Source organism: Leopardus geoffroyi, chromosome C2, assembly GCF_018350155.1.
Source record: "Leopardus geoffroyi isolate Oge1 chromosome C2, O.geoffroyi_Oge1_pat1.0, whole genome shotgun sequence".
NCBI classification, from domain to species: Eukaryota; Metazoa; Chordata; class Mammalia; order Carnivora; family Felidae; genus Leopardus; species Leopardus geoffroyi.
In genome coordinates, this window is record NC_059333.1 from 67,662,008 (window position 1) to 67,686,066 (window position 24,059).

The 24,059-nt window shown below is 34.0% G+C and overlaps 1 protein-coding gene across 12 annotated transcripts in view; it reads right to left on the bottom strand.

Moving 5' to 3' along the window:
* IQCB1 (IQ motif containing B1) overlaps nucleotides 1-24,059 on the bottom strand; it is a 64,268-nt gene that overhangs the window by 33,579 nt on the left and 6,630 nt on the right. For all 12 annotated transcript variants that reach the window (XM_045502210.1, XM_045502214.1, XM_045502209.1 and 9 more), the window contains exons 5-8: nucleotides 23,006-23,135; nucleotides 18,297-18,390; nucleotides 12,844-12,943; nucleotides 2,102-2,280 (exon numbers count right to left, since the gene is read on the bottom strand). In XM_045502210.1, coding sequence (XP_045358166.1) covers nucleotides 2,102-2,280; nucleotides 12,844-12,943; nucleotides 18,297-18,390; nucleotides 23,006-23,135 — 503 coding nt within the window. The remainder of the gene's footprint in view (nucleotides 1-2,101; nucleotides 2,281-12,843; nucleotides 12,944-18,296; nucleotides 18,391-23,005; nucleotides 23,136-24,059) is intronic.

Consider the following 24,059-nt stretch of genomic DNA (forward strand, 5'->3'; position numbering starts at 1 on the left):
GTATGTAATTTGGGGCAAATCAATAGGTTACTGAGCAATTATTATAGAAGTGCTATAAATACTGCATTTTCATTCCAAAATAAAACACAGAAGTAGTATAGCTATAAAGTAAGTACTATTTGTAAGCATGTTGAAATGATGTATTGTAGTATTCACTGTAAATAAAGTAAAATGTCCTTGGTGTATATAATTGGGGAGGCCACTATACAGATCTGACCATGTCTTTATACTCTCTTCAAAACTCAAGTTCTCAGCGGTATTAATAATTGTAAAATAGCTTTTTTTCTAATTTATTTTTTTTAATTTTATTTATTCTCAAATTAGTTAACATACAGTGTAGTCTTGGCTTCAGGAGTAGAATCCAGTGATTGATTACTTAACATGCTCACTCAATGCTCATCCCAACTATTGCCCTCCTTAATGCCCTTCACCCATTTTCTCCACTCCCATCTACCCTCAGTTTGTTTTCTGTATTTAAGAGTCTCTTATGGTTTGCCTCCCTCTCTGTTTAATAATTGTAAAATATCTTGAGGAAACTGAGTAAGTTCTACTATTGAGAAAATAAAGGGAGATGAATTGTTAAGGTGAAATTCCTTTATAATGAACTCTATTAGACATTCACATTTCTATAGAATAAATCAAATTACAAAATTTAAAAATGACTATTTGGCACAATATCAATTGGAGAATACTACTACTGGCACTTTCTTTCCATCTTTATTCCTATAACAAAATAATTACAATGTTCACAGTAATGACTGATGGAAGGTAAGCTACTAAATAGTGCTTTCCAAATCATCAAGCATGATTAGAAGGCCACTGTAACAGTCTGGATATTAAAAGCATAATTTAATGTTGTAATCTTTAAAAATTTCCATATAATATGGCCCTGTATTAGTGAGTACATTCAGAACTAGAAACCTACTTCCTGAACATGCTGAATAAGAAAATATAGTGTAATGAATTCATGGCCCCGGGTTGCGAAGAAATAAAACAAACCTAACAGAACTTTGCTTGGCAATTAAAAACAAAACCAAAAACACCATCATCTGTGGGATTCTGGATAAATTACCTAATTTTTTCATGGCTCTGCTTCCATTGCTATAAAATGAGGATATCTCTTGGAGTGCTTGGGTGGCTCAGTCGGTTGAGTGTCTGACTTCGGCTCAGGTCATGATCTCACAGTTCGTGGGTTCGAGCTCCACGTCAGGCTCCGTGCTGACAGCTCGGAGCCTGGAGCCTGCTTCAGATTCTGTGTCTCCCTCTCTCTCTGCCCCTCCCTTGCTCATGGTCTGTCTCTCTCTCTCTCAAAAATAAATAAACATTTAAAAAATTTTTTTTAAATGAAGATATCTCACAGGGTTTTTAAATATTTTAATGTAGAATAAGGTATGCAGAACTATGACTGACATAGTAAATTTTCAATTAAATGAAAGCTATTATATGGGAGTGGCATTGTGCTGAGCCTTTCCTCCTCCAAATTTCTGACTTTTTATTCATATATAATTTTGGATGTGAGGAAGACTTTTTGTTTGCTTTGAGAAAAAGCAGTGAAAGACCTGAAGAGTATTATTAATTGATGTAAAGATCAAAAGGGCTGTCAATCTCTCAAGCATAGCTGTATTTTCTCCAGTAAAGTTAATCTTATTAAGGTCACCAGTCTTTTTGGTCATTATTTTACTATACTACATAGTATATTCAATACACAACTTTTTTTGTCAGAGAAGTATCCATTGTAACCTCATCAACAAAGTACCATAAGCCATCTGTTGAGACACGAAGATAGCTTGATTACATAAAGACTTTTTCCTGAATTGGTATCTGTTGTAATAGGGTTTTATCTACACACACCAGTTATTGAGTTTTTTAAAGTACAAGAATTTTAGTGATTCAACACTTCCATACAACACTCAGTGCTCATCACAAGCATACTTCTTAATCCCCAACACTATTTAACCACTAAATTGTACACATGAAATTAACATTACACTGCATAACAACTGGAATTTAAATAAAACCTTAAAAAATACAGAAATTTTGTAAACCATCAATAAAAATTTCTTTTTGAGAATCTCAAGAAAATAAAGAATATATGCACTACCTTTGTAGCAGGCACTTAGTCTCAGTAAAATCAAAATTTCCTGATGGGTTTCAGTCATCAGCAGTAGAAGCTTTGCAGCAGTACTTCTTATCACAGAGCTAGGAGTTGATAAAAGCTTGAAAACAACTTCATCTAAAATTGAATGTAGTGTTTTTCCTTCTATCCGGAGTAAATCACCCCTAATAGAACAAAATAAAAAGATAAAGAATGTACCATTACTAATGGATGTATAGGTATCATAAAAATTAAACATAAAAGTTTTAGCAACTTTATGCCTAACTGTGGCCAAATGCAAGAAAATAACCCAGTTTTTAAACATAGAGCTTAGTTCCACAAATGTATCACATTAAATCAATTATTATTTATTGAATTCCTACTGTGTGCAAGGCACCATGCTCGGTAAAACAGGGAACACAAAGCAGCTGAATGCCCTCTCTGAAAAACCTACAATCAAATTGCAGAGGAAAGATAAACGCGCAAAATATTACATAGATGATTTAAAAACTTAAAAGCAACAATAAGAGGAAAATCACAAGACAGTACATGGTTCATTGCTTAACGATGTGAGAAAAATCCTATAGGAATTCAATTATCATGGACTTAATATAGGAGGAATTTATCTTTCCTTAGGTATTTCCTTCATTACATGAACAATTATCTTCTTGTACTACTTACGTGATGAAAACTTATCTGAAACTTGGAAACAGCCAAAAGAAATTACTGGGTATCTTTCACTCACCTGCCCCTAAGGAGTATGCGATTTTCTAGGGGTGTGTACCTTTGCTTGACTATGTGTTTACTATTGATTAGGATATTTTGCAATTCTGTAAGCTAACCTTGATAAGCTAACCTTACAAAAAACGAGTAACAGTGATTCTTATCTGAGAGCAATGCAAACAGATTCTTAATCAATAATACAAATGGATTTGTACAGTAGAAAAAGTAACTGTAATGGTTACTATCTACTGTTTTATAAGACATCAATTAGGTTTTTTAGCTATTAGCAAATTCATTTCTACATTCCTTTGACAAACCCCTCTTTAAATCTCCCTTCCTCAAGATTCCTCAAAAAATTAAAAATAGAACTACCCTACGACCAAGCAATTGAATTACTAGGTATTTATCCAAGGGGTACAGGTATGCTGTTTTGAAGGGACACATGCACCCCAATGTTTATAGCAGCACTATCAACAATAGCCAAACTATGGAAAGCCCAAATGTCCATTGACGGATGGATGGATAAAGAAGATGTGGTGTATGTATACACACACACACACACACACACACACACACACACACACACAATGGTGTATTACTTGGCAATCAAAAAGAATGAAATCTTGTCCTTTGCAGCTATGTGGATGGAACTAGAGGGTATTATGCTAAGCGAAATTAGAGAAAGACAAATATTATGACTTCACTCATACGAGGACTTTAAGACACAGAACAGATGAACATAAGGGAAGGGAAGCAAAAATAATATAAAAACAGGGAGGGGGACAAAACAGAAGAGACTCTTATTAAATATGGAGAACAGAGGGTTGCTGGAGGGGTTGTAGGAGGGGGGATGGGCTAAATGGGTAAGGGGCATTAAGGAATCTACTCCTGAAATCATTGTTGCACTATACACTAACTTGGATATAAATTAAAAAAATAAAATAAAATAAAATAAATCTCCCTTCCTCAAATTCTCCTTTGAACCTATAAACATCTTACTGGTTCCTTCATTAATAAATAAGTTGAATAAAATTTTTTTGACACATTTCGCCACCAATATAACGATAGGGAACATACCCATTGTGCCACAAAGTTTCCTTGTGTTTCACTGTCATACCCCAACTCCTTCATCTCCCTGTTAGCCTATCCCTTGACAACCACTAATCTACTATCTGTCACTAAAATTAGTTTATGTTTTCTAGAATTTTATACAAATGGAATCATACAGTATGTCTTTTTTTGGCCCGGCTTCTTTCACTCAGAACAATTATTTTAATATTCATCTGTATTATCTCATGTATGAATAGTTCAATCTCTTTTTTTACTGAGTAGTAGTCTATTGTATGGATATACCTATAATTAATTCACCTGTAATGGACATTTGCATTGTTTCTAGTCATTGGCTATTACAGATAAAACTGCTATTAACATTTGTGTACAAGTCTTTGTATGGACATATGCTTTCATTTTTCTCAGGCAAATACCTAGTAGTGGAATGGATGGAAAATATGGTAGGTACATGCTTATTAAGAAAATGACAAACTATTTTCTAAAGTAACTGTACTATTATATTACTCCCGCTAGCAGGGTTGATTCCTCCGTATTTTTGTCAACATTTGAATCAGTAAGTGTTTTAAATTTTAGTCATTTAACAAGTGTTTAGTCGTATCTCTCTAATGACTAGTGTTGCTGAACATCTTTTTATGTGCTTATTTAATGCCACCCATGTTATCTGTTTGTTCTCTATATTGAAGAGTGTCTTATGTTTTTGTCCCCCTTCCTGTTTTTATATTATTTTTGCTTCCCTTCCCTTATGTTCATCTGTTCTGTGTCTTAAAGTCCTCATATGAGTGAAGTCATAATATTTGTCTTTCTCTAATTTCGCTTAGCATAATACCTTCTAGTTCCATCCACATAGCTGCAAAGGACAAGATTTCATTCTTTTTGATTGCCAAGTAATACACCATTGTGTGTGTGTGTGTGTGTGTGTGTGTGTGTGTGTGTGTGTGTGTGTGTATACACCACATCTTCTTTATCCATCCATCCATCGATGGACATTTGGGCTTTTTCCATAGTTTGGCTATTGTTGATAGTGCTGCTATAAACATTGGGGTGCAGGTGTCCCTTCAAAACAGCATACCTGTACCCCTTGGATAAATACCTAGTAATGCAATTGCTGGGTCATAGGGTAATTCTATTTTTAAATTTTTGAGGAATCTCCATACTGTTTTCCAGAGTGCCTGCACCATTTTGCTCATTTTTCAAACTGGGCCTTTTTTAAATTTTGAGAGTTTGTATATATTCCAGATACAAATACTTAAATACATGCTTTTCAAATATTTTCTGCCAGTCTGTTTTGTCTTTTTCATTTTTTTAAATAGTGTCTTTTGAAGAGCAGATTTTTAAAATTTTTGATGAAGTCTAAACTAATCAATTTCTTCTTTCATGGATTTTACTTTTGTTGTCATATCTAACAATTTAAGAAATTTTATGCAAACCAAGGTCATAATGGCTTTCTACTATTTTCTTCAAGAACTTTTGTAGTTTATATTTTGCTTTTATGTCTATTATCCATTTTGAATTAATTTTTGTATTGGTTAAGAGGTATAGATCAAAATTCTTCTCTTTAAATATCAATAGCTAATTGTTCCATCACACTTTAAAAAACTATCCTTTCACCTTAAATGGCCTTTACACCTGTTTTGAAAATCAATTGTTCATATATGTGTTAAGTCTATTTCTGGATTCTATTCTGTTACATAGATATATTTGTATATATTTGCATTAGCACCTCATTGTTTTAATTATGTTAGCTTTATAAAGCCTTAAAATTGGGTAGTGTTAGCTCTCCAACTTTGTTCATTTTCAAAGTTGGTTAGGCTATTTTATATTTTAGGTTCTTTGGTTTTCATATGAATTGTAGAAATCAGTTTGTCAATTTCTACAAAAATTAGATTTTGAGTGGGATTGCATTTAAAGTCTTTTAAGTTAAATTCAATTAAATTTGGAGAGAATTTGAATCTTAATATTGTACCACTCATCTATTTACATAGCGTATCTTTCCATTTATTTACATATTCTTTAATTCCTCTCAGCAGTCTTAAGTTTTAAGTCTTTCCCATTTCTTTTCAGATTTAACCCATTTCATATTTTTATGCTATTTTAAGTTGCAATATCTTAAAATTTTAATTTCTGAGTATTAATTGAAGGATATAAAACTTCAATTTATATTTTTATACTGATTTTACATCCTACTACCCTTGCTACAATCACTAATTTTAGTGGCTTCTTTGTACAGTCTATTGATTTTTCTACATAGATGACAATGTCATTTCCAAATACAGAGAGCTTTGTTTCTTCCTGTCTGTACAAATAATTTTTCCTTTCCTTGCTTGACTGTAAAAGAAAGAAACTCCAACACAATGTTGAAGAGAAGTGATTGGAGAGGAGATCCTTATCTTGTCCGTGATCATTTAGGGAAAGCATTTAGCATTTTACCATTAAGTATTTCCTAGATAACTTTCATCAGGCTCACAAAGTTCTATCTTCTACTAGTACCGTGTTGTTTTTCTTTTTGAAAAATCAGGAATGGATAATGGATTTTTCAAATGTTTTTTCTGTATCTACTGATACGATGATGTATTTTTCCTTTTTTGTTTTGTTAATATGATGAATTATATTGCTTGACTTTAGAATATTACTCTAGCCCTGAATTCCTGGGATAAATCCAACTTATTCAAAATTTATTAACTTTTTAATATATTATTGGGTTTCAATATATTATAATGTCTTTTGTTTGGTATCAAGTAATTCTGATCCCATATTATGAGTTGGAAACTATTTCTCCTCTTCAATATTCTGGAAGAGTTTGTTCAGGATTATTTCATTAAATGTTTATGAGAATTTATCAGTGAAAAAGCTGTTCAATCCTGAAGTTTTCTTTGTGGGAAGTGTTTTAGCCACAAAATCAATTTCTTCATACTTACAGGCTATTCAGATTATCTATCACTTCTTTTTTTGTTGTTGTTGCTTCTGGAGCAAGTTTTAGTAGTATGTGTCTTTCAAAGAACTTGTCCATTTTACCTTAATAAGCATAAAGTTGTTCACATTATTTCCTTATAGTACTTTTAATGCCTATTGACTTTATTGTGTTGTCTCCTAATTCCTGATATTGGTAGGTCGTATTCTTTTTTTTCCCCTGATCAGTCTTGTTTCAGACTTATCAATTTCATTGATCATCTCAAAGAACCAGCTTATGGTTTCATTGATCTTCTATACTGTTGTTACTATTTTACTGATTTCTGCTTTGATCTTTATCATCTTTTTTAAGATTATATTTTTTTAAGTAATCTCTACATCCAACATGGGGCTTAAACTCACAACCCTGAGATCAAAGGTTGCATACTCCACCAAGCCAGCCACGTGTCCCTATCATTTTCTTTCTTCTGCTGGAACTTAATTCCCTCCTCTTAGTTTCCTAAAGTGGAAGGTGAAGTCAATAATCTGACACTTCTTCTTTTCTAATACAGGTATCCCCAACATTTCAAAAGTTTGCATTATACCCCTTGACTGCTATGAAATACCTACATTAGTACTTGTTTTTTGCTAACTAAAAGAAACTTGAAGGTTGCTGCTTTTACCAAAAAAAAAGGGGGGGGGGAAGCATTTGTTTTGCAGCAAGCTGTTATAGAGGCAATGCACATCCCAAAAAGCCAGAGTGGCACCAAGAAGCTCCTTCCCTGGAAACTGCACTCAGTATTTCAGCATCAAGCTGCCATCACTTTGAACTGTCTGTGAGCATCTGTGCTGTACCTCAATTTATTCTGTGCAACCTTTAGCAAGATATGTCCTAAGTTATCAGAAAAACCTGGGAGGTTATTTTGGGGGTCTTAAATGCACAACATTTTTTCCCACATAAATTAACAGTAATTGTTTCTTTGCTTTATACCTTTGCTTAGGAAAGGTTTTATATTACTGCTTTACTTTTAGATAGTAGGGGAAACCTATGTTGGTATTAAGTGGTATAAATTTTCCCATTAAGTACTGCTTTAATTTAGATTCATCCCAGAAATTGGGATATGGTGTTTTAATTTCCATTTATTTAAAAACACCTTCTAAGTTAATTTTTTTTCTTGGTCCTTTGGGTTATTTAGACATGCATTATTTTCCCCACATTTGGGGATTTTTCAGAGGTCTTCTTGGTATTAATTTCTAGTTTAATTCCATTGAAGTTAGAGAACATACTTTGTATGACTTAAGTCCTTTTACGTTTATTGAAACCTATTTTATGGCCCCCAAATGGCCTCTCTAGGTAAATGTTCATTTGCATTTGAAAATAATGTGCATTCTGGTCTTCTTTGGTAGAGTGTCCTAAAAATTTCAATCAAGTTGGTTGATATTGTTCAAATCTTCTGTAGTTATAATTTTTACCTACTTATTCTACCAATTATCAAGAAAGGGGTTTAGACATCTTCCACTTTACCTGTAGTTTTGTCAACTTCACCTTTCAAATCTATCAATTTTTTCTTTGTATCTTGAATCTCTGCTGTTAGATCAATAAACATGTTTTCCTGATGAACGGATTCTTTATTATGAAATAACCATCACTGGGAATATTCTTTTTTCTGAAACTTACTTTTTCTGATATTAATATAGGTATTCCAGCTTTCTTTTTACTAGGGATAGCAGAGTGTATCTTTTTTCATCCTTTCACTTTTAATCTATTTGTGTGTTTTTATATAATTTTTATTTATATCTTTGAGAGAGAGAGAGCATGCACACAAGTTGGGGACAGGGAAAGAGAGAATCTTAAGCAGGCTCCACACCCAGCATGGAGTCAGACCTGGGGCTCAATCCCACGATGCTGGGATCATGACCTTATCTGAAACCAGAGTTGAACGTTCAACCGAGCCACCCAGGAACCCGTTTTTGTATTTAAGGTACATTTCTGGAAGACTGCATGTATTGGTTCCTACTTTTTCATCCAACCTGTCAAGCTGTTCCTTGTAACTGAGGGTTTCTAGCCATTTGTACCTAATACAGTATAGGTTTACATCTGTTATTTGGCGACTACTTGTTCCATTGTCCTTTACTTGCCTTTTTCTTTTTAATGCCTTACTTTGGAGTAAGTATTGCTTTATGATTTTTTACTGCCTATCTTGGCTTATTAGCTATAACTCCTTGTCTTGTTATTTTATTGATTGCATTAGGGTTCATAGCATATATCTTCAACAGAGTCTAACTTCAAGTGATATACTACCAACCTTAATTGATATACTACTTCATGTACAGGTTTCTCCCACTATCAGAAACTAGAGTGTTCTTATGAAACCTTTTATAAGCTAAAATGGCATAAAGAGAAGAAGCAATTACCATTTTGTAGAAGTGAAAACTGTCTTTGAATTTCTTTTGGTTAGCAAAAACAGGTACTAATGTACGTCTTTCATAAAAGCAAAGAGGCATAAAGCAAACTTTCAGATAGCCTGAAACCTATTTATAGTGTAAGAGTTTATAATAGACTTCCATTCCTTTCCTCCCAGCCTTTATGTTATTGTTGTAATACGTTTTACTAATATATATGTTACAAACCCTCAAATACATTTTATTTTTGTATAAACAAATGTTATTATATTACATATATCATTATAATGCAAAAAATAATCTTTTATAGTTACTTCTATGATTACTATTTCTGATATTCTTCAATACTTGGTGTAGATCTTCTTTCCCCTGGTTGAAGGACTTCCTTAAACATTTCTTGTACTGTGTGTGGGTCTGCTGGTGATTTCTGAAAAAGCATTTTGTCTTTGTTTTTGAAACATATTTCCACTGGGTATAAAATTCTAGGTTTGACAGTTGTTTTCTTTCAGTGTTTTAAGGATGTTGTCTTCGTATTGTTTCTGATGAGAAAGTTACTGTCATTCTTATCTTCATTTCTGTGTGTAACATCTTTTTTCCTCTGGTTGCCTTTAAGATTTTCTCTTTATCACTCGCTTTAATAAAAAAAAAAATGTTTATTTATTTTTGACAGAGAGAGAGAGAAAGAGAGAGAGAGAGAGAGAGAGAGAGAGAGAACAAGAACATGAACAGGGGAGGGGCAGAGAGAGAGGGAGACACAGAATCCATAGCAGGCTCCAGGCTCTGAGCTGTCAGCACACAGCCCAATGTGGGGCATGAACCCACAAGCCGTAAGATCATGACCTGAGCCAAAGTCGGAAACTGACTGAGCCACCCAGGCGTCCCTCTAATGCTTTGATCTCAATGTACCTTGGTGTCATATTTTACTGTCCTTGGAGTTTGATGAGAATTTTGAATTTGTAAGATTATTATTCAATGAATTTGGAAAATTTTTAGACATGGTTTCTTCAAATATTTTCTTCTAACTCTACTACTTCCTTTATATACTCTAATTATGCCTACATCAGCTCTACAATTCACTGAGGTGTTTTTCTTTATTCCTTTTGTTTCATTTTGGATGGTTTCCACTGCTATGTCTTCAAGTTCATTAATCTGCAATGTTAATCTGCTATGAATCCTATCTAGTGTATTTTTCATATTGAGTTTGTAGTTTTCATATCTAGAAGTTCACTCTGGGATTTGTATCATATAGGTCTCTATTAAACTTTTTTAAAACATGGAATACAGTTAACTATCCTAACTATCCCATAACTATCCTGATGTCCTTGTCTATTAATTCTAACATATATGTCAGTCTTCATCAATTGATTCTTCTCATTATTGGTCCTGTTTTCCTCCATGTTTGCATGCCAGGTACTTGTATGAATTTTATCTTGTTAGGTGCCAGGTATTTGTGCATTCCTAAAAATATTTTTGAGTTTTCTTCTGTTTAGAGATTTTCAGGTTCCATATGCAAATCATATGCAACCAATGATTTAGTGAAATTAGTATCAGATTGGTAATACTTCTGACCAAAACTAAAAGATCAGTAACATTTTATAAAACCAAGTCACCTATAATCTGCGGTATATTCTATAGCACAGTTATGATTGTAGATCCTACCTGAACATCTTTAGTAGAAACTGTAAGATATTATCACTTTGTATTATTGCTAAAGGAAGACGAAAAAAAGAAATCAAAGATGCTATGATAGCACAGGTGGGATTTTCTCATCCCTTTAAAATCAAATCAAAACACGACCATTTCTGCCATACTTCCTACTTTGTATAACTTACCATAAAGATTTTTAAGATAAAGATATGTTCAAAAACCAGAGCAGTTACTTGTAAATAATTTGATCCTTTTGGGTTGTGCTTTTGTTTGGAAGGTCCAGAATGTGTTCCATCTAGTACTAATTATCCTCCCACTACTGAGATGAAACCTTACTGAGTACTCAATGTTCTGTTACTCATGGGGTTTTCCACCTGGCTGTTGGGAGTCAGGCAATATTCTTGGCTCTGTGTGAACTTCTGATACTGTTCCTTTTCATTGTTTTGGATTATTGTTTTCGCAGACATTGAGTAGTTTCTTCACATGTATATGCCAATCAGTACTCTACCAAATACTTGAAGGAGACTCTGATTTCTGGGGCTCTCTCTGCATGTAGCTCTTTTCTTTGGTGTTCTGTCTTATGAACTCCAGCTATTTTATTCTCCCCAGACTCTCACCTCTACCTTTTCAACTCAGCCTGGCTAGGATACCCCTCCCTGTGCCACAGTCTGGAAACCCTCTCAATGCTAGGAGTTAAAGTAATTATTAGGTTCACCCTATTAATTCCTTTCTCTTAGGGCTCACTTTTCTTTCACTGACTTAAGTCCAGTTTCCTGAAAACTGTTGTTTTATGTTTTTCCTGGTGTTTGTTTTCTTCAAGTGGTAGGGTAAATCCATTTCAATTATTCCATTTCAATCACAAGTGGAAGTAAAGTCTTGATGGTTTTCATTAGTTTTTAAAATTTTTTTTTAATCTATTTGGTACCAGTGCCCAAGGCCAAAATTTTATTACTTCACTTGGATTACTGTAGTTGCTTCCTCTAATTGCCTTCTTTGTCTAAAGTTTTGTCCCCCTTAAATTCTTCCTCCACATAGTGACCTGAGTAATGTAAGTGAATTACACTTATTTTAATCCACTTTAAAAAATCTGTTAATAGTCCCATTTCCTATAGGATAAGATTAAATTTCCTTAACACAACATATAAGCTCTTCATGACTTAAGTCTGCAGAACTTGTTAGTCACCTTCACATGCCAAACTGTAGATGCCAGCAATGATGAATTGTACCTACTTTTCATCCATATCATGTTATTTCTTTGTGCATTTGCTTACGTTATTACCTCTGCCTTTCTCTTCTTCCTCTCCAGCTAATTTTTCATTCTTAAAGTTTCTCCTCAGGTGTTACCATATTGAGGAAGTATCACCCCTTGGTTTTGGTTAGGAGCCTAACACTTGTGCACACCTTTATAACTGTAACTTAATATGCTATAATATAATCATGTCTGTGGGTTGGTCTCCTGCTATACTGTAAGCTATCTGAAAGCAAATTTTTTATATTAACCAACTTTGGGAACCCAACGACAGACACATAGTTGACACTTTAGACATTTAATAAATCCATACTGAACTGGAAGAATCAATTATTATAAGTGTGTATAGTTCTTTTTCCATTTTAATCTGGAAAAACTGTCTATCAGTTCTTTTATGCCATTCTAAGAAAAGCACCTGGCATAATGGTAAGCTTGCAGTTTGCTAAATAAATATATGATTAAGCATTTTTTTATTGTGGTCTCAATATTTTTGTTCAGATAACACCATAAATATTTCTTCTCTAAGCCTGAGATTTGTCTACAAACTTCTTAAGTTCTGAGATACCAATTCAATAATTAATTTCCAGTCTTTTATGGTATTTTATATTCTTTTTTCTGAAAGACAATGGTAGTAACAGAGTTCTTGAAGTATCATGTACAAGTCATAAGTAATTGATGATTTCAGCAAAATTGGAATAAAACTGGTAATGCTTCTGTACCAAAAGTTAAAAATTATAAATACTTTAATAAACACTTTGTAAAACCAAACCTGTTGATTTGTAGTATGTTCTGTAGCATAGTCATGACTGTAGATCCTATTTGAAGGTTGTCAGTTTGCAGTAAGTGTAATAAATGATCACTTTGTAGTACTAAAAGAAGACAAAAAAATTAAAACAAAGATTCTATGATACAATCGAGATTCATTTATTTTCAAAACCAAATCCAAGCATGACCATTTCTACTAAAATACCTGCCTTTGTATACTTTACAATAAAAAGATTTTTTTTTTAATATATGAAATTTATTGTCAAATTGGTTTCCATACAACACCCAGTGCTCATCCCAAAAGGTGCCCTCCTCAATACCCACCAAGATGGGCAGTTTCAGTAACCATAAAAAAGTGATTCCATTTTATGAAAGTTATAAACAGAAAGCATCCACAAATACTACCCTAAGACTCTACTGTTATCTCCCATTAAATGAGAAATAAAACAAAACATATCCTAAATTCGAACCTTTCTAGCAATAAATTTCAGTGAATAAAATCAAATTTCCTGTGAAGAAAAGAGAATATGAAGGAATGGAAATGGTACATATGACTGTAAACAGTGGCTTACATCCTTAAAACAATTGTTATATAATATACATGTCTGCTAACATTTTGTCTTAAATAATAATGAAATTATCATTTACAAAACAACGTTTGTTTTTATTGCTTTATAATTTTTAGGTTCTGAGAAGCCAGTTTTGAAGACCTGACACTGGATGCTTCTGTAAGTTGCTTAACCTCTCAGAACTCCCATTTCTTCAACTGTAAAACAAGAATAGCTCTCTCATAGACTACTGCTGAATGTCCTACAACCTACCCTACTGAATAGGTTCCCAGTAAATGTCAGTTTCTACTCCCTTCTCCATTAACTGATCAGAATTACAATTAAAGTGGGATCAGGTGTGCAGGCAAGGCAATTCTGTGAATACTATCCTAGCTTCCACAAAACAACTTTACTCTTTGCCTCTTCTTTCTCCTGAAAGAATATATTGATTTCTTTCACATACTAATTACTGTTTTTCCATTTACAAAGTCCAATATTTCAATATTTTACTAAACATCAATTTTTTTAACATTTAGCAACTTCAAAAAAAATTCCACTATTAAATATTTCTATAGCTTTTTATTTTCTATTACTTCAACAGTAAAAGACTTCTTTTTTGTAACGGGAATAAGTATATTATTTCCTTTTTGTCTACTTAAAGATGTTTTATTAGTAACTCTTTAATTAATTAATTAATTTCAGAGAGAGAGAGAGAGAGGGCGTGAGTGAGGGGGAGACAGAGAGAGAGAAGCAGGACTCAACTGAAGTGGGGCTTGTGCTCACCCAAAGCAGGGCTCCAGCTCAAAGTAGGGCTAGAACTCACGAACTGTGAGATCATGACCTGAGCCAAAGTCAGATGCTTAACTGACTATGCCTTGCCCTTAGTAACTCTTTGTAATTCTGAATTCACTGAACTCGTGATATGCAGTGTGTGTGTGTGTGTGTGTGTGTGTGTGTGTGTGTGTGTGTGTGTGTGTATGAGCTTATCTTTTTTCTATACTGGAAAAAGTCATGCTAAAATAATTTTAGTCATTCCATTTTATTTTTACACTGTTTTATATTATTACATAATTTATTTTTGGAGCCTCTGTTCTGTTTTTCAACTGTAGTTGTTTTTATTGAGTGTGAGATAACTATTTGGTCCCCCAAACAAAAATACTTGTGCCCATTAACCTTCTTATAATGAATGCTTCAAACCTTCACAAGAGTAGAGAAAATAATATCATGATTCTACATGCATTCAACTTTAACAATGATCAACTTATGACCAATCATCTTTCACCTAGCCTATCCACTTGCAGCCTCCCATTTTATTTTGAGCTAATCCAATACATCAATTATTTTATCCACAAATACTTCAACATATACTCCCAAAAGATATGATTAAAAAATAAAACAGGGGCGCCTGGGTGGCGCAGTCGGTTAAGCGTCCGACTTCAGCCAGGTCACGATCTCGCGGTCCGTGAGTTCGAGCCCCGCGTCAGGCTCTGGGCTGATGGCTCAGAGCCTGGAGCCTGTTTCCGATTCTGTGTCTCCCTCTCTCTCTGCCCCTCCCCCGTTCATGCTCTGTCTCTCTCTGTCCTAAAAATAAATAAACGTTGAAAAAAAAAATTTAAAAAATAAAAAATAAAAAATAAAACATAACCATATCTAAACTGAATAATGTTTTTTTTTCTTTTTAATGTTTATTCATTTTTGAGACAGAGACAGAGCGTGAGCAGGGGAGGGGGAGAGAGGGAGACACAGAATCTGAAACAGGCTCCAGGCTCCGAGTGGGGCTCATGAGATCATGACCTGACCATGAAATCATGATCAAGACCTGAGCCGAAGTCGGACGCCCAACCGATGGAGCCACCCAGAAGCCCCGAATAATGATTTAATTTTATCAGATATCCAGTCAGTGCTCCAATTTCCAATTATTTTGTGGATTTTTAAAGTTTGTTTGAATCAAGATCTAAATAAGTTCCACAATTACAAATATTATACATAGTAACTGGTTATCTTTCAAATTTCTTTTAAACTATGGATTCTTTTTTTTCTTACAATTTATTTGTTGACAAAACTATATCAATTGTCTTAGGAGGTTCCCATAGTCTAGATTCGCTAACTGCATTCCTGGGGTGTAATTTAGTGTTTCTCTGACCTTCTATAAATGGGTCATTGGAGCTAGAGGATCAAAATGATTCAGGTTTGAATTTTTGACATCTACATTTCATATGTGAGGTTATGCTGAGCCATTAGGAGGTACTTCTCAAATTTTGACAGTGATGGATGATTAATTCCTAAATCTGTTCACTTACTAACAGTTGTACAATGGCAATATCTATCTTACCTTTTTCACCTATTGGAATAGTTTTATAAAGAGAAATTTCTCCTCATCAAGACGTAAGAAAAGGCAAGAGAAACTCTGGATTCTTCATTTACCAGTTTTCAAAATGAATTGGTCCCCTAGTAGACTTTAATGGTAATTTTTTACATAGTTGATATATTTTTATCCTCAGTAGTTCTTATCCTTATTACTGTTCTAATTTCCCACTTTTGGCTAATAGAAGCCTCCTTATTTTGGCTCCTGAATCCTTTTCACAGAATCCCAATAAATTTTGTGTGTGTGTTTTTTTATTAACTTGTTTTATTTTTTATATTCCCAATAAATTTTGCTTGCTTCCTTTCTATCTGGTATACAAAATACTTCAGGCTTACCTTGCATATTTTCTGTCTCAGACCTTTAGTCTGCCATTTCTATAAGAGCTAATTCTTTTTAGAGATAAAAGTTATAGGAGACCCCAATTTTGTACCCATTTATTTTTTTGTATATGAATCTCACAACCATGTAATTTAGTTTTAATACAAACTTTATTGATATTTTAAATCTACAGAATAACCTGAGGAACAGTCACATTTGTTGTCATTACTATTTCTGGAAGAAAAAAACAGCATATTTTAAAAGTTATTCAAGTATTCTCTCTCTTGCTATCTCTCATTTTACTAGGCCTTTTACCACCCATTATAGTATAGTAAAACTAAGTACTTTATATTTTTGGTAAAACAGTTGTTTAAATTGAGAACTTTATAATATTTGTTTCATAATGGGAAATTAATAGATAATGCTTTAAAAGAAAAGGAAGTAACTAAGTATTTAAAAAAAAGAGAGAGAGAGAGAGAGAGTGGGAGAGAGACTATTCATCAGGGTTTCAGAGGACCTAGTTTCTGGGTCTACTTAGTTTCAAAAGGATATAACCACCCGAAGTATTAGTTGCAATAATTGTTGCAATAATTAGTTGCTGCCTTTGGAAAATGGGAAATGAAGTGAGGCACAAAGGCCAGGGTTTGTTTTTAACAATCCTTATAGAACTATTTGATTCTTTATATGCATGCATAATATTCTGAAAAAATTAAATTAAAAATAAAAATTCAACTCTATTTTCACCTTCTAAAAAAAGTCAGTGTTCTTATATTTTTCTTATAGTTACATTTATCTTAGATTAAATCTTTCAAAAGGATAGAATGTTGCCACAATTATCATTAAAGATTACTTCCCCAGTCTTAAGAAAACATAAAACACATGTTTATATTTCTCAAGTGTAGAAATATCCTATAAGATAACTATCAAGTTCAGTAAAATGTCAATATATAAAAGCTTACTCCTACATGAATAGTTAGGCTATGAATTAAATCATATATGCTCTGTACATAGGGATTTCTCTCACACTAAATCTAAAATACAGATGCAATCTTTGGAGCTTAGAAAAAACTTTTTCCCTTAAGTTGTTAAAATTATCATCCAAAGAAGACTTCCAGATGGCCAACCGACACATGAAAAAATGCTCAACATCACTCATCATGAGGGAAATACAAATCAAAACCACAATGAGATACCACCTCACACCTGTCAGAATGGCTTACATTAACAACTCAGGCAACAACGGATATTGGCGAGGATGCAGAAAAAGAGGATCTCTTTCGCACTGCTGGTGGGAATGCAAATTGGTGCAGCCACTCTGGAAAACAGTATGGAGGTTCCTCAAAAAATTAAAAATAGAACTACCCTATGACCCAGCAATTGCACTAGTAGGTATTTATCCAACGGATACAGGTGTGCTGTTTTGAAGGGGCACGTGCACCCCAATGTTTACAGCAGTTCTATCAACAATAGTCAAAGTAGGGAAAGAGCCCAGATGTCCATCGATGGATGAATGGATAAAGAAGATGTGGTATATATATATACAAGTATACTTGCTGAGTATTACTCGGCAATCAAAAAGAATGAAATCTTGTCATTTGCAGTTATGTGGATGGAACTAGAGGGTATTATGCTAAGCAAAATTAGTCAGAGAAAGATAAATAGCATACGACTTCACTAATTTGAGGATTTGAAGATACAAAACAGAGGAACATAAGGGAAGAGAAGCAAAAATAATATAGAAACAGAGAAGCAGACAAAATATAAGAGACTCTTAAATATGGAGAACAAACAGAGGGTTATTGGAGGGGTTGTGGGGGGGGATGGGCTAAATGGGTAAGAGGCATTAAGGAATCTATTCCTGAAATCATTGTTGCACTATATGCTAACTAACTTGGATGTAAATTAAAAAATAAAACTTTAAAAAAAATTTAAAAATTATCATTAATCCTTATCTTTGATTTGCTAAATAGTAAGAGCTAAGAAAAAATTATATTTAAATAATATTTAAGCAATTTTCTCCTTAATATTCACATCGTCAATGTTGACTATTTAAAACTGGAATGTACAGATGGGCTTTTATTTTTTTGTGTGTGTGGTTATTTCAACGTAGTTTCATTTAACTGTGGTTATCTGTATAGTTAATGAGATATTTATTTTTAGAAAAAAAAAGGTGTTAGCAGGTACTTTACAATGATTATCAGTTACCTTAAAAATCTTTTCTCTTACCATTTTGGATGAGTTGAACATGGCCTCCCAAAAGCCAGAAGAGAGAATCAGTCACAATTTGGAAAAAGCGTAGTAATTCGTCTTTTTCTTCACCCTAAATACACATAACACACACACAAACCCAATTTACTTTTCTGTAATTGCTTTATTTAAAAAAAAAAAAAGATGAGAAACTTCTCTTGGGGGGAATCAAGAGAACCTGGTTGCTGGATCTTACTTAGTTATTTATGATCTTGTAGCCTTTAGTTTCTTAATTTATAAAACTTGTGTTACAGGCTGGTGATACCTACCTACTCTACTTACTAGAGAAATGGTTGTTACCCAGAGGTCAAATGAGACAATATATAAACTGTATAAGAACTACAAGTTGATATATTAGGATTTCTCAACACTGGCTATGCATCAGAATCACTGTGGAGCTTTTTTTAAAATTAAATATAGTATATCCATGTACAGGCTTTAACCCAAACAATTTGAATCTCCAAAGTCAAAGTCTGAACATCTGTGTTTTTACAAAGTTAGGTGGCTGATTTGATTATGCAGTTAGGTTTGAAAATCACTGTTATATGCAAATGTAGATGTCAGCATGTAAAGCATTATTATTAGCACATTTCAGTTGCAGCTTCTAATCTATAACTCCATGAGAGCAGAGACCAAGTTACTTGGCTCTCCATTAGACACTCAGTGTCTAAAACAGTTCCAAACATAGTAAGTGTTCAATCAGTATTTATTCTACAAATAAATGACAATTTTTTCTCATTCTTCCTTTCTGGAAAATAGGGTGATTAGTAGATTAGAATATATGTCATAATAGCAAATAAGAAACAGATTTTGTTCACAATTCTGTCATTTACTGGCCATGTAACTTCAGTGGAAAGTTGTATAAAGGCCACTAATTTTACCCAGGTCTTAAACATTTGTACTCTAGCACAAAAGTAATGATCACAACAGCAAAGGCATTATGACTGCAATGATTATTATAATAATAAAAGCATGTTCTTCCTATTATTTTAGCACAGGGTTAGGTAGGTGCTTAAATAGACATGTGCTAACTTAAATACAACAACAATCAAAAAAACCAAAATCTAAAAAAGAAAGAAATGTCGCATTAGGTCAAGAAATAGGACCTAGGTCAAGAATTAGGTCAAGAATTAGGTCGCATTTAGTCAAGTGCCTTTGCCAGTTTCACCAAAAGACACAGCAGAAAGAGCGTGGTAATCTTCATTGCTGTCAATCTCAAAGAATAGTGCAGAGCCCTTAGACTTCCTTTTTTCCTTAAAAAACCCATTAGATAATGCCACCCATAAATTCATGGCTTCTGAGACTGGTTAACAAAATTCACCCTAAGTCACTTCAAAATTTTGGGGTAGGTATTTTTCTTATGGCAATATGTAAATGTATGTGTACGTGTGTATATTTTAGCCATTTTGCAGTTTAGGCCAGATCATTCTGTGTACATCCCACCATGTGATCTACTACCTATATGTCAGCTAATTAAAAAAAAAATTTTTTTTAATGTGTTTGGTTCTTTAGACAATGAGTTTGGCTTTTTTTTTTAATGTTTATTTATTTTTTAGAAAGAGCACACATGTGAGCACGTGAGCAGGGGAGGGGCAGAGAGAGGGAGACAGAGGATCCAAGCAGGCTTCACATTGTTAGTGCAGAGCCCAAGGCACATCTCAAACTCACCAGTGAACCGTGACATGAGCCAAAGTTGGATGCTTAACTGACTGAGCCACCCAGGTGCCCCCAATATTTTTTTGATTGGGAAACACTTAGGTAGATAAAACTTATAAATTCAGTTTTCTTGTAATCTTTTTTTTTATTATTTGAGAAAGAGAGAGAATCTTAAGCAGGCTCCACACTCAGCACAGAGTCTGACATGGGGCTCGATCCCACCATCCTGGGAACATGACCTGAGCCAAAATTAAGAGTTGGATGCTTAACCGACTAAGCCACCCAGACACCCCTGTAATCTCCTTTTTATCTATTTTCATTTTGTTCTGTGGTAAAGTGGCCCTCTTTTGCTGTAGTTTACCCCCTTTAATGTATTACTGAAGGAGTTTTCGTTTCTATACAAATACCATAATAAAGAATAGGAAAGTATTATGAAAAGTTTTAAAGGACTATATAAATGAAAAGACCGTAATTACTATTGCCCCTAATATTAAATAAAAATACTCTTAAGAAAACATAAAGCTGTCTTAATGGTCTGAGCTATTCATGAGATAGAAATTATTTTACAGGGACGCCTGGGTGGCTCAGTCGGTTAAGAGTCTGACTTTAGCTCAGGTCATGATCTCACAGTTTGTGAGTATGAGCCTCCCCATCGGGCTCTGTGCTGACAGCTCAGAGCCTGGAGCCTGTTTCAGGTTCTGTGTCTCCCTCTCTTTCTGCTCATCCCCCACTCACACTCTGTCTCTCCTTCAAAAATAAACAAACCTTAAAAAAATTTAAAAGAAGGGGCGCCTGGGTGGCTCAGTCGGTTAAGCGGCCAACTTCAGCTCAGGTCATGATCTCGCGGTCCATGTGTTCAAGCCCCGCATCTGGCTCTGTGCTGACAGCTCAGAGCCTGGAGCCTGTTTCAGATTCTGTGTCTCCCTCTCTCTGACCCTCCCCTGTTCATGCTCTGTCTCTCCCTATCTCAAAAATAAATAAAACGTTAAAAAAAAATTAAAAAAAATTTAAAAGAAAAAAGAAATCATTTTACAAAGGAGAAAACAGGTACAGTGAAATCAAGTCATCTGCCCAAGAACCCATAGTTAATTTGTGGCACAGCCAGGAAAAGAAATCAAGTCTAACACAAATTCCCATAGTTTGTGCTGCTTTAACTGACTTGAATTAAGTCTAGAAATATATAAAATTTATTTATTGCTACCAACCTCAAAATGCCAATGGAGATGCTGGAAGAATTTGTGACCTATTACATAGAAAGCCTATATACTCTACTACTAAGTTAAATTCTCTGTCAACAATACTTTAAAACAAAATTTTTTTAATGTTTACTTATTTTTGAGAGACACACACACACAGTATAGGCAGGAGAGGGGCAGAGAGAGAGGGAGACACAGAATCCAAAGCCGGATCCAGGTTCTGAGCTGAGAGCACAGAGCCCAACATGGGGCTCGAACTCACAAACTGTGAGATCATGACCTGAGCCGAAGTTGGATGCTTAACCAACTGAACCACCAAGGTGCCCCTGTCAACAATACTTCTTATACTCTAACTACTATCTCATCCATATTGTATGTCTCATTCAATTTCATTCATAATTTTTTAATTTGTTGTTTTTTAAATTAAAAATAGAGCTGTCTTATGTTTCCTAAAAAAATATCTAAATATCTTGCCGACTTTATTAGCCTCGGTGTTAAGTATAAGACTATGTCTATTCTTTATACTTAAAGCACCTCAAATGAAATTTAATATCCCATGATGACCTAGTTATTTTTCTTCATAACTCCCAGAAGTTGTTAATCTGTTCAAAATTTAATATAGCAGTAGGCCAAATGTACATATAGCCAAGAAATATTACAAGATAAAGAAGTTTCAGCTGTGTACACTTACAACTTCTTTAAGTATTATAACTAAATTGATCTGATATTCACAGAACATTCCACACAACAGAGTTCACATTCAAGTATACAGGCAGTCCTTACTTTTTGCATGGTACCATGTTAAATGAAACTTGTGCCATATCAAAATCTTTACATGTTTCTGATATGCATGAGTTTCAATCAAGATAGCACTGTGCAAAGCAAGGACTGCTTGTAATGAAACATTCACCAAGATAAAAGAGCCATAAAACAAGTCTGAAAAAATTTCAAAGGATTGAAATGATACAGAGTATGTTATCTGACCACAATAGAATTAAAGTAGAAATTAGTAACAATAAAATATCAAGAAAATTCACTCATATGTGGAATTTAAAAATAAAACAATCATGGAGGGAAAGAGAGGGGCAAACCAAGAAAGACTCAACTATACAGAACAAACTGATGGTTACCAGAGGGGAGGTGGGTTGGAGGATGGGTTAAATAGGTGATGGGGATTAAGGAGTGCACTTGTGATGAGCACCAGGTGTTATATGGAAAGTTGACTCACTAAACTGTACACTTGAAACTAATATTACACTGCATGTTAACTAACTGGAATTTGAATAAAAACTTTAAAAACAGAAAATTCTCAAATATTTGGATATTAAGCAACATATTTCTAAGTAATCTGTGGGTTAAAAAACAAAATAGTACATACAGCATTTAGCACAATCCACCCAAGAAATACTTGCTGGACTTAGTAAGCCCTATGTTTGAGCTGAAATATTTTGACTACAGAAGATCTGAAAGATCAAACAGAAAGTTCACCTTTATTGTTCTGTGCCACAGAAGCTATTAGAAAAGTGCTGGGCCACAGAACAATACTTTCCTCTACTGTTAAGTAGGTGTATTTTAGAAAGATGCTATGGAAATAAATGTCTATGGGTGCTGCTCAAAGTTGAGAAGCAAAGCAGATTCTTCAAAAAGTCATATTACGGTATACTTCAGCCAGCACTTTAAAATTTCACACATAGAGGCTTTTTTGGTTATAATTTCAAAAATGTTTGGATCCACTATTCTAAGTGTACTTTCAGCCAAATACTGCACATGTGAAAAATAATGTGGAACATCTTCTCAAGAATTTTGGCTATTAAAATCCTGAATAAACACATATACCTTAGCTGCATTGATGAAACATGTTTGCAATCGCCTCCCCAAAACCAGAAAATTTTCTGCAGCTGATGGAAGCAATTCATTGTAAAATTCCTCTGCATCTTCTCCTGGCTCCAAGCCCACACAGCAATGACTAAAATAAGAGCACAAGTCTGTGACTGTTTGTGTTAATTATAAATTTCAGTTGAATGCTAGAGCTTCTATAGACAACACTGTGCCTTAATGAGAATTTTTAGTTATCTCTTTTGTTGTCAAGCCAATAAAGAACTTTTGCTGGAAAATTAGCATTACAACTTCCTGGAGAAGTAAGTCCAGTGGTGTGAACTTTGTCTGTACTGAGAGCTAGGACTCATATGTCCTAAAAACCTACTTGTCAGCTTTTCGGGAAACAAAATACACCTGATTCACAATAAAGAGAAACAAGGCAAGTTTTCAGTGAATGAGCTATAAACACTCTAAAAGCAATACAATACCTTGGGAGTCTAATTCATGAAAAACATTTGTGTTGATACCTTTGAGACATCTGATAGCTGAAAAATACCCAGGGTAGGATTAGTCTACAAGGGACAGATGAAGAAATCAAATACTCTAATACCAATTCTACTCTCCAATAGATCTATTTTCTTAAACTGCAAAATATCTGACTACACATTCCTTATATCAGAAGAGTAAACCACAAAAACCTTGCTTTATTAGGGACACTTTACAATTTATGTTAAAGTAGATAAAGTCATTTAGAAAAATGAGTCCTCTTGAAACTTCACATAAAAGTCACTCCCTAGTTATGAAATGGGTATATTCAAAGCTCTTGATAATAAAAAGTATTGGTGTAGACTAATACTAACAAGAGTCCCCAACCCAAGACTGATCTCTAATGAGTAAACACTGCTGTTAGAGGCTTTTCAACATGTGAAGATAACACTGATAAGCAATAGTGACTACATATGAGTATGCTAAGATTTAGCTGGTTAACACTCAATGTACTTTTGTTTTTGCACATCAATTCTAAAATTTATGGACAAACATTCACATGTATCAGTTTCTCTTTTTACTTTCG